General features: G+C 46.4%; 3 protein-coding genes across 3 annotated transcripts; 2 read left to right on the top strand and 1 right to left on the bottom strand.

Annotated features, from left to right (window-relative positions):
• Positions 1-1,238: 1,238 nt before the first annotated feature.
• On the top strand, positions 1,239-2,926 carry GL218_04043 (Spartin; the record flags this gene model as incomplete). The annotated part of the gene is made up of 3 exons (XM_033580624.1): positions 1,239-1,256; positions 1,333-2,038; positions 2,097-2,926. 3 exons carry the CDS (start codon positions 1,239-1,241, stop codon positions 2,924-2,926), a joined length of 1,554 nt encoding a protein of 517 aa, XP_033436680.1.
• A 734-nt stretch (positions 2,927-3,660) lies between these two features.
• GL218_04042 (putative spc97 spc98 family protein) lies at positions 3,661-6,051 on the top strand (the record flags this gene model as incomplete). The annotated part of the gene is made up of 2 exons (XM_033580623.1): positions 3,661-4,284; positions 4,339-6,051. 2 exons carry the CDS (start codon positions 3,661-3,663, stop codon positions 6,049-6,051), a joined length of 2,337 nt encoding a protein of 778 aa, XP_033436555.1.
• A 1,184-nt stretch (positions 6,052-7,235) lies between these two features.
• GL218_04041 (uncharacterized protein) lies at positions 7,236-8,678 on the bottom strand (the record flags this gene model as incomplete). Its single annotated transcript, XM_033580622.1, has 2 exons — positions 7,236-7,446; positions 7,507-8,678. 2 exons carry the CDS (start codon positions 8,676-8,678, stop codon positions 7,236-7,238), a joined length of 1,383 nt encoding a protein of 460 aa, XP_033436554.1.
• Between the last annotated feature and the right edge of the window lie 3,164 nt (positions 8,679-11,842).

Genomic DNA, 11,842 nt, shown 5'->3' with positions numbered 1-11,842 from the left:
GATCTTTGAGGATCTATCATCTCAGATTAAGAAGTAGCCAATACATGTTGTCATGGCTATCTCGAATATATCATATTGAATTGTCTCGGCTTCCTCGTCTACGCAGCGCATAAAGGGGTGCGTCGTTGTCAGCAGCAATAGCAGCAATAGCAGAAGCCTCTATTGCCACTGACTTGTTATGAGGCTCTTGGCCATGTATTTTGTAATATGTGGTCAAATAAGAGAAGAACCGTCAGGGATTCAACTGCACCGGTCACCAACAACTCATACTCCGAGGCTCTGAATGAATGTAAGACTGGACTTTTCTTTCTTTTCTTGTTTTTTCTTTTTTTACTTTTTTTGGAGAAGTCTCACTAACGCCCTGTTAACCCGCCGCAGAGGTTAGGGAGGTGAGGGGGAAGGGACGGAGTACCTCATAGGACTGGCAGGACCTCACTGACTAATTAGCCCTTAAGTGAGCTTCGCCCTCTTTCTTCTCTACCCCTCAGCCCCCCACCAATACAGGATGTATTTTAAGACTTACCATATACTGAGGTATACTTAGACTAAAAGTTGCCCCTCACCTTTTAGGTGTGAAGTAGGTCTAACTTACCTAAGTTATCTCGTATGCTCGTGTGCCAAGGTCACGCGAAACTGCCTAGACAGGAAGGGATAACTACATACCTGATGGAAGCACCTCCAGAGAAGATACCCAGGTACATGTAAAAACATGTATGTAGCACATCAATACATCAATACATCAAATGATGTATGCACTTCTTTTTAGAGGATATTGGCAGGTATTGGCAGGGAGTCACAGTGGCGATCACACTGAAACCACCCAATGACGTTGCTATGAGGCCTCTCGTACAAACTACGTTCCAGTCTTGCAACCACACGGCGCTTGTCTTTAAGCGCTGGAAGCTCTTTCATTCACCTTGCCTATCTGACTTTAGCGATTGTGCACGAAATATACCAGAGCCAACCCCATTTCAATCTTGTTTATTCTTATTCTTTATTCCTGTTGGCTACGCTAGATAATCATAATTCCATATCTCGATATCTCCATACCCCCCATCCCAATTCCAATCCTCCCCATCTGATAGCCGCCAAATTTACTGCATCTAGATCTTATTACTCTTAGGAATCGGAATACACGACATACACGACAGTCTCTTGTGTAGTAAGCCATTCGCTACCAAACGATAATTTATTAGGAATCAATTCCAGACCGCTATATTGTTGTGCCTCGAGAAAATATGGCATCTGGACACAATGTAAGTTGGTGCACTCTACGATGCTGTCATTATGCATACTGTAGCACTGCAGTATTAACATCGCGCCCCCCAACAGGATCCCAGGCTATTATACGCTATTCAAGGCGTCTCAGCCTACCACCTCGCCTATGGAAAGGAAGAGTCCCTTACACCTGCTGGACCGCAGACATTATCACTGTTAATGGTTCCGACATCATCTCCTTTGGCTGAACCAATTTCGCCAGACGGCCAGGATGGACCGGCTGCTGAAGATTTTTACCTTCATCTACATCTACCACCCGAATTAGACCTTCCGCTACCCGCGACCACTCAGATCTACCACCAGCCGCCCAGAAGCTACCTCATCCCAAGATGGGATCTCGGTCCCGATAGCGGTGCCTTCACGCGCATCGAATTCCCTTCAGTCGGCAGTCGTAAAGGACTTCAAGAGGATATAGATACATTCGAAACAATCCTGGCGCAATGTACTGCGTTTCTCGAAAGAGCACCGCCGCCAAAGGCTGCAAGAAGAGAAAAGGAGAAAGAGAAGTCCTCGTCGTCAACATCGCCGACTTCTACTAAATCATCGCCAAAAACATCAAAGTCTAAGGCTGCATCTTCAGAGCAGCTTCCAGCATATAATCCGGGTTCATACAAACCTGGTGAGGGCTACGTAAAGGGCAGTCAAAGTGCTCAGCCAGGTGGCCAGATTGTATTGATCGATGAAGAAGATGGTAGTGTCATAGGAGAACTATCGGATGGGTTCCAGATCATCGAGTCTGGCGTCAAGCCAGGTTCTAAAGGTATGGATGGATCACTTTTCCCCAGAGCTTTGTTTAGCAACAATTGACACAATAATAGATCCTGTCGAGATTACTCTTCCGGAAGAAGGAACAAATAAACTTGCTGTAGTCCCTGCGTCGCCAGAAACCTTGGAAATGGAACTGCATCCAGCCTACAAAAAGTCGTTCATCGTATCGAAAGCAGCGTACGCATCTCGATTAATCATAACCACCTCAGATTTCGTCACCAATGCTATGCAGAGCGGCTCAGATAGCTTTGTTAAGAAAACGAAACCCACCAGTAAAGCTGTGACATTTACGCCTGCAACACATGAACGAGTCCGCCGGATAGGCACGTTCTCGGGAGGTGTAGCTGAGCTATCGTCTAAAACAGTCGGGCAGGTGACCAGGTTGGCCCAGAATGTGGGGGCTACGGTCGCAGGGCGCGGTGTTAAAGAAGGAAAAAGGGGATTCGATGAGAATGGGAAGCCAATTGAATCATTCAAGCCTGGTCTATTGAACAAGAGTCTAATGGCTTTTACGACTGTGGCGGATGGAATTGACCAGGCAACACGCAACCTCTTAACTTCGGCATCATCATCCACGACAAATATGGTGGCCCACAAATGGGGAGCCGAAGCTGGAGAGCTGTCTAAGCACCTAAGCGGGAGTGTCAAGAATGTCGGCCTAGTCTATATCGATGTTACAGGAGTCTCTCGAAAGGCCGTTATAAAAGCGGTAGGAAAGGGTATGGTAGTTGGGAAAGTAAAAGGGGGAGGTGAAATCATTGTAGGGGATGATACTAGTGGTGGAACATCAGTGAAGAGGTCTGACAGCTCCAAGGCGTATTTGGTTCCAGATTCAGCAAGCATTAGTAGCGAATCGAACAGCAAGGCACCGAAACGTTAGCGACATATTATATAAATTTAGAAGTCGCTCAAGTTTACCCAAGTTTACGACCATAATAAAATATTTAATGAGATGATAGCAAAAAAAAAAAAGAAGAAAAAAATAGCAAACATGAATGTATACTTAATAATAGGTAGTATAATTTAATCACATGAGGTTATGTACCTAAAGTAAATACTTTTAATACTATATCAATGTGACGTAGAATTATTACCTCATACCTAGCTATAAAGTCACGTGCACTGCTACGCTTGACGCGCTTAGATTTGAAAGCAGGCGCGACGAAGAAGTCGAGAAAGGAGATAAGTGCTTCATAAACAAGGTACGCTCCATTAAAGTCCCATTTACAAAGAAAATTCTATCATCATTGCTTTTATGCAAATATAAAGATGTCTAAAATTCCGAGTCGCTCTGGCTAATTAAAAAAAAAATCTTTTTTTTTTTTAATTAAAAGGTGAAGAATGACTTTGATCTCTATCGACAACTACCTTCATCTAGATCATCATTTCATGTCTACAATACACAGTACTGTCGGCGTGTTTACCCGTTCAGATGTGCCGCTACGAATGCCTCGGTTCCATTATTCTCTTAATTCAGGATATCGGTGATAAGATCCGGTCTAAGAAGCCTCCACATATCTTACAAGGGTTAAGTTCCTATGGTCGAATGAATTCGCAAGCCTCTAAAGCCTCTAAAGCGCATTTCTAACACTCTTACAGCTCGTCAGCTCCACAATGCTCCATGAGATCCTGCTCTCCCTATCAGGGCACCCCTCGCCCCTTCTCAGGAATGACTATACCGAGCCCAGAGCACAATCCATCCTATCACCACCAGAGAGAGAACTATTGAGGACCGCCGGTCATCTAAGTGATCTTCATTGCAAACTCATTACTTATACTGCCCAAGTCAGCGCCTCTCACCCTTCTATTATATGTCGTGCAGTATCAACCGCTATCAATTCTCTCTATCTCGCCGCATTCCAAAGGAAAGTCCTAGAGGTTGAAGAAAGCATCCTTCGAAAAGATGCCTCCCTTGTTGGTGCTTATAATATCGTCCCCCTGACCGCCGTCATTGGCGAGTTTTCGGGCTGGACTCGTCGAATGGAATGGCTATGGGATTTGGTCCAATTCATGCTCAGAGAGAACGAGGGCTCTCCTTGTCGAGCAGCGCAGCTTATTAACAAATTACGCGATGAGCTTCAGACTGGCTACGCTGACATTGGGGAGACTGCGCTTAGCCTCGTCAGAGTTGCCGAAACTGCTTGGCTGAAGCAAGTTTCCGCTTGGGTCCTCTACGGTACCATACCTATATTAGGGGATGCAGACTTCTTCATCCAGAAGAATGAGCGTGACGAACTGGTGAGAAACTTCATCCCCACCAACTCTGAAAGTTACCGTAGCTGATGGAACTAGGGATATTCCATTAACCAGCGGTTACTGCCATCATTTGTTACAATATCTGCAGCCACATCCATGCTGTTTATCGGAACATCCTTGAATCGTGTGAAAACCAGGAGCAGTATAGAGCCAAGCAGCAATGGACTTGGCCACCTCTCATCTCAACTTCAGACCATCGCGGATTTAAAATCTCCCCTCAAGAGCGCTGCGTTTTCGAGAGCCATTACATCGATCCGGCTCACATTGTCTCGGACAATCTTACAAAAGCTATTACCATTATCTAGGGTACTTGAGATGTTGGTTTTATTCCGCGATTTCTTTTTGCTTGGACGTGGTGAATTTGCTATGGCCCTTACACAGCAAGCCGATGAGGTAATTCGCAACCGCTGGCGGCGTGCTGATAACCTCGCTTACGAAAAGCGGGTTGGGCTTAGCAATGTGATGGTAAAAGAAGGCGAAGTCGCAGCAGTTCTCACGAAGACATGGGCTGTGCTAGGCTCAATGCAGGGTCAGCATGCAGACGAAGATGAAGGTCTAGAGAAAGCACGAGATGTACTACGGCTGAATCTATCCAAGACCAAAGCCTCAACCCCTATGAAGAACAAGACTGGTATAGACCATCAAGCACCTACTAGTATCACAGACACTCCGTTCCGAAATCTTCTTTTCTCTGTCCCCGTGGTCCTCACATCGCAGATCCCACCACCTCTGGACTTATTTTTGACTGCATCTGATGTCCAGATCTATACTTCAATTAATTCTTACCTGCTATCGATCCGCCGCTCCCACCTCCATCTGACGGGTCTGTGGAAAATAACAGCCCTGCGCCGCCACCATCCAGCACCCCCTAGACCTCCATATAGTACTACTAGAAGCGGTGCTTCAAGGACACGCGTCCTTCGAGAGCGTTCCTCTGTGCGCTCGTCTATAATGCGGAGCGTGTGGAGTACGAGCAGTGCCGCTATCTTCTTCCTGGCTGAAACTGAAGCATATCTCCAAGTTGAAGTCGTAGAAGGCCTTTGGGATGACTTTCATGGTTGGATAATAGGCAAGAAAAGCCATGAACAACATGATAACCTAAATTTGTCTGGCGATAAGCGTATTAGCAATAGCAATGGTTCCTACGGCCAAGATAGCCCTCGCAATACAGACAATCCTTCAGAATCAGATCGGACACCACAGAGCACAAGCCCCCCGCATCACGATCCTCAAACCCTCGCCATAGCTCACCGACTATACCTCCGGATCCTTATCCGCCGCCTCCTCCTAACACAACCATCATTCACAAATCCCCTATATGAACTTCTAGTGAACACAGACCACCTCGTCGCCCTCGTACACCGCCTCCACGGGGTCTGGGCGGCAGCAGATCTCGAAGCAGACGAAGGCGTCGTGGACGCATTTGCGGACCTAGTTGCCGAGGAAGCCGACGTTCGTATGCGTATCCGCGAAGTTGAGGCCGGTGTTAAGGATAGCGTACGCGCTGTCGTCGCCGCCCTTAGAGCACTGAGCACTGATTCCGCATTTATGGCTGAGCTTGAGGACGGGGGGTTAGACGGCGAGGAAGAAAGTGACGTTGGCAATGAAGTATTCGATGAAGAGGGGATTGGGTATAGACCCAGGCGGACGGGTGGGATCGATAGACTGCTTATGAAGTTGGATTTTGGCGGGTGGTTCGATGCCGGTATACCGAGGGGGGAGGAAGGGGTTGGCGATGATGAGTTTTAGAGGGATGGAGACGGTCGATTATAGGTCAAGCTATTTCGTTAGTCCATGTGCCTAGTCAGGAAAACTGGTAGTTGGTATAGTATAATGGTACTTCCAATAGACTCCTTCATTAAACCATCAACTTAGAATACTCGCCTAGTTAAGGAGCGTGCAACTGGCCAGATAATAGAACATGTATGTACTTCCAATGATGAGCTGCGTATTCTCTAGCTACGATACGAACAGCATCATTCTTCACAATCTAAATCGGATTTTCTTATTTTCACGTCGACAATGTAAAGTAACAGAATATATCAAAATGTGTATATTTGACAAATTCACGGCATTATAGAGCTAATCTGATTCCGCCCATAGCCGGGTCCCTAATAGGGCACCTAAGGTATATAGTTCGTTGATACAAGTAAAAGCAACAAATGAAAACAACGCTGGCGATATGCGTGCTGTTCCTCGTAAGGACGATGATGGTATGATGGTAGTAATAATAGTGTAAAAAAAAAGAAAAAGAAAAGGGAAATCAATAGTGTAACAGACTTATAAAAACCAGACACTCATACGCCGCCGACCGATGCACCTATAACCCCAATGCTCATGGCCCGAGAAGAACAGACAAAGCAAAAAGGATATGATATGTACAGCGCCGATACCGTGTAAAGCAGTATATCTAGGTGAGTATGCATGCGCGCGCCTTCGCCGTTGCCGCTGCCGCCCAATGCAATGCATACCCTAGATCCAATATATATATATATATAACATGCCGTAAGTGATGCTGGAGGTGATTTCTCCATCGACGTTCAGTCTAATAATGTTGGCCGAAACGGAGAAGAGGTATAAAAAAACCCAAAATTATGAAATAAGACAGTAGATGAAGCAAAACTTTTGGTGGTAACATAGGATGAGATGCTGCGTCGTCAAATCATCGTCATCGGTCGTTAGCTCGACATTTTTTCAAGCTTGAGGAGTGCCTTTTTATTTTCCCTTTTCAAAAATAATAAGAAAGTGTCGGATTAAAAGAAGCGAAGGTATATGCCCTCGACGGGACGCCGCCCGTCCGAGGTGCTGTGGTCGTCAAGATGATGCGTCAATAGAGAATAAAACAAACAAAACTGTTGGCGGCCTGGCCCCGCATTCTTAAATATAGTTTAAACCCGTCTAAGTGATCGGGATCTTCTGTCGTCGGTCGGCCTTCAGTAAGCCGGTACGGCCTTGTGAAAGCGTAATGGACTCGGATGATGGTCCGAATTCCTACGGGTAAACATTTGTTGTACAAGAAATTTAGGGCTGACATCTAGTGATCTAGATAAGAGCGGGAATACGGCGCGAGGGCTCTTCTTTGTTTGCCAACGCTCCACGATGCAGTCATCGACAAGAGCCATGATGCCAGTTGCAACGACGATGCTAATAATATCATTAGTATTTGTTTAAGGGGAAAAGGAGGCTGCTTTCATGAAGACTTACTCAGCAACGTCGGTCATAGCGTCGACTAAACTGTCGTCACTAATCCACATATGACAAGGCGGCACCCAACCACCAGCAGCCTCATCAGCGGCAACCTGGGTCGGTGATCGAGTTTCGGGAACGATATGCGCTACAGGCGAGTGGTTGTGACCATCTCGTAATAGATGATAGGAGACGCAACCCGTGAGCTTGTCCACCACTCTCTTCCAGGAGTACGTGTGGCCCCACCATTCGAACTCGTACTTCTTCGCATTCTTCTTTCCGCGCCTTACTACATCAACACGCGCATAATTAGAGAATTCGAGTTTGATCGTATTCGTGGGTGTTGGGCGGGCCTTCTGCTTCTTATCGATGGGAATAGGACTGGTGGCAGCTTCGGTAAAGTCATCATCGGTCGAGGCACCAGAGTGGCTCGTGCCTGGTCGGCTCCTCGATGAGAAGACGGATCCTCCAGTAGGAATGCGGATGAGTTGCGGTCGCTTGGCTAAAGACTTCACCGCAGTTGACATCGATCGCTGCAATTTAGGGCGGGTGATAGTGGGCGGCTCGACGTATTTTCGCTTTGAGTTGCACACTTCGCGACCAGAATCTCGGCTATACCGTCTCAGAGAAAACTCTCGCTTGTTCAGATCATACATGCGCAGGTGAAACAGTTGGAGCGTCTTCTTTCGTCTACCCGGAACAGTGGTGTCCACCCTTAGGTTCATGTTCCCATCCGACGTAAAATCATCGTGACGAATAGTTAATCGATTCAGGGACGGAAATACACTGGCGAATTCCTCGGGGGTTGAAGCTCTAACATTGAACTCCTCGATGTCGTGTCGGTAGGGAGGCAAGTCAGGAATATCCGAAAATTCATGGCAATCATCCGTATCCGTATCGTCCGAAAATTCAGCACTTGAAGCTTGCGATGAGTATGTGTCAACCGACGACCGCGGGTATAAACTCGTAGCCGGCGAAAGATCCTCCTCGTAGTAGCATTCTGGCTGGAATTTACGAGCTTGAGAACTCGAGTCCTTAGTTGATGTGGGGCTGTCATAGAGAGATGTAGGGGCAGTACTTCTTGAGTCATATGAGTCGCTGCTTTGCCTGGTATCCCGAGTGCTAGCGGAATGACTAGAGAAGTCTGTATCTCGCCTTCGTGCCATGATGAGAGGAGGATATGAAGTCATGTATGCGGTTGAAGAGAGAATAGAGTGTAGGGGTTAGTAGGAGTAGTATGAGGAACGGGGATAAAAGGTAAACAGAGGATCCTTTTATCTATATCTGCGAGGAGGATATGCGGCCTGGTGATCTCAGGGTCTTTGGATGCGTAGTCGGAAGTGGGACACTTGGGATTCAAGTAGTGGTAGTTCGAAGAAGCCCCACTGAGGCCTGATATATGTATAGACGGTGATCTTTATAGACGCAAGGGTTTGTTTGAGAACTGCTCGACATGCGCCCGAACCGGGTAGTGGACGCGGGACCCGGTAGGATGAATAGCTGGTCAACGCGAGAAGCGAATGGGCCCTATGATGGAATATGTAAGGCGAAATAGTAATGTTTGGTCGTGAAAGTGGACTGAAAATGGAACGGGAGTTTATGCAAGAGTCTAACGCTGAATGAGATCCGTTATAAACGAGGGGAGACGAGTGGAACAACATGGCACAACGAGAGAGATATAAGGTCCCGGTGGAACGACGGGGAGGCTTAACTTTGACGATATTGGTTGGAGCTGAGCTGACGAAAGACAAACGCCCGCAGGCGGAGGGAAGGGTGGGAGTGACAAGAACAGGAGACAGGAAGACGGCGCTACTAACCCTGCTCAGCATCACTAATACCTACTTAGGTAATTGTCATGATGCTAGCTGCATATACTTGGTTACTTGACTACCTGATTACTTGACAGGAGTCTCGTAAGAGAGGGGATCGTCGTTGGTTGGACAGAGACGGACGAGAGCCTACCATAATAGGTCGAAGTACCAGAGTATCCAAGAATCTTCGAGTGGGGGGTTTTTATTTTTTTATTTTCCTTACGTCCAAAGGTTGAAGGTCCCAAGACCTAAAGACCCCAAGATCCCTAAGGTCAAGCTCAAAGTAGGACTTGAAGGTAACATTCGGTATAGCGACAGTTGCGCATGTCCGGCATGTACCTACTATATTGGAAGAAGTAGAGCGCAGCGCTTTCTTCGGCGTCGCACATAGTGATCGAGTCTTCCAATCCAGTATTCCGTTCCATCATTCCGTCGCACAGCTTTTTTTTCTTAGGTATAGCCCGGATATGTGGTGAGTGGCGAGCTTTCATCGCACCACCATCATACAACGCTTACAAGCCTCCCAAGCGGTAAAAAAAAATCTTTTTTTGAAGCTATCGCATTAGCTTCAGCGCTTTTTAAGGTATAACGCCTATAATTGAGCTACAATACCGGTGAGACTGTCACGAGGTCAACAGTTATCGCGAATTGGAAGTTATTGGTTTATACCTAGGCGTTGCGGAGGAAAAGGGAAAAAAAAAAAAAAAAGAGCACAACCCAGCTTGCGGATTTACATATACGGTGTATGCGACAGAGTGTCACTGTGCTAGAAGCTTAATCACGTATCATTACAGGTACCTCTATAACCCTAGAGGTAAGAAGGTAAGCGCTTGCCGGATAGTATGTACCTACCTAACCTTCTGAATACCTCTTAAAGAATGGTGGGGGTTTTAGTAGGTATACCGTTTTTACTAGTCGGGTAGGTACGGTATAGTATTCATGTATAGGTAGTACCTATTGCGCAAAGGCATGTACCTAACCCGAGCGTCTGGGGGGTTCCTACTAGCTGGAACTTAGTAGCTCAATTCTCTCCGAAGACATACCTAGGTTAAACTAGACGTAAAAAAAACATGAGAGATATTTATTTATACTTGTACATCATAAAGTAAAGAATTGTCTTCCCAATTCTTAACCAATTGGCCGTCAGTATATCTAGTAATTCGCGCATTGTAACCTATTCTTCGGTAACGGCAGCAAAAACTTGTTGCACAACATGCTCACTATATTTTTTTTTTCTCTGCTTTCTCTCCCAGTATCCTATTCGGAAACTAATTGAGTTCACCATCCTACCCTCGGTCAGCATTAGACCTCGTTAGAGGATGGTCGGAATAAAGCAATTCAAGAAACATGTCTGCAATATTCTCGTCTACGGATCTATTGGTCCCAATAATGACCATGGGTTCCGTAGTGATGCTTGACTAATGCGAATTTCGAAATCTCCCATCTGTAAAAGCCACGAAGTCGACGCAGCAAAGCATGTCTGACAACTCGTCATGTCAGCGGATCACAGCAAATTATAGGAATATATTAAAACGGAGAGTAGGCACAACTGCATCGTACTCCGTTATGACGTTTCAGTGAAGGCCGTCTATCCTATAGCAATCGTCTTCCACTTCGGAATAGTTACGGTCCTGCACTGCCTACCCGTCTATCACTAACATTGTGCACCACTATCGTCATTCCTTCCACCATCCGTTCCGGCAAGGGACAAATAGATGCGAGGCTCACATCGCTTGAATCTGGGGTGCGCTTGTGCCCAACCAGAACGCCTCGTCTTATTATTTATTTAATTTTTTTTTGTACCGAGGCGATTATACATACTATGCTACTAAGCCCGTCTGGGGACCTGCGTCTCTTGATTGGAACACTCCTCTGCGTTGTCGACAGCGTTCGTTCAAACTCAATATGTTTCTAATTTGAATTTTCTGACTGCCACGCCTAGGTTCTAGATGCTGCGAGAGAAATAGAGGCACTACCCAGAGTGCCATCGCACCCCCATTACACCCATTACGCCAGGCCAATCTTCAACAGGATGTTTCGAATAGGCATGGTATTGGATTCAACTATTTCTTTACTTGCATCTGAGGGTAATTATTGGACCAAGGCTTTACCACTGGCCAGCTCAATAGATTGCCATCTTGGGTACGTATGCCATTACCTAGGCCGCGATGCTTTAGAGGGGGTCTGAAGTTGCCAATTTTTTAATGCCCCGTGGTTCGACAATTCAATCGAGATTTTTGCTTGTCTGTTCAAGCAAGGAAATATCTTTGCACTATCTCTGCACAAGTTGTACAACGCTGCACTAGCTAAAGTGCCCAGTTCACATGGGCGTCAATCATACGAAACATCTGTCGCCATCAATCTGCGTCTTCCAGCGCGCTTGTATTTTGTGCGACAGCTGGTGAGCTATCATCGGCTGCTCCACGAAAGCTCGAAGCACTTTCTGGTCTAGCAATAGCTAGTGCAGCTGTTCCTGTACTTTCCCTGGCCCATCTGCAGGTGGTCAAATACGGGTCTGTTGTGTGTCAACCGCTTATTCGTTA

This window comes from Daldinia childiae (genome assembly GCF_008694065.1).
Source record: "Daldinia childiae strain JS-1345 chromosome Unknown Scaffold3, whole genome shotgun sequence".
In the NCBI taxonomy this organism is placed as follows: domain Eukaryota; kingdom Fungi; phylum Ascomycota; class Sordariomycetes; order Xylariales; family Hypoxylaceae; genus Daldinia; species Daldinia childiae.
The sequence above is the reverse complement of the archived record's forward strand: the minus strand, read 5'-3'. Positions and strand labels throughout refer to the sequence as shown.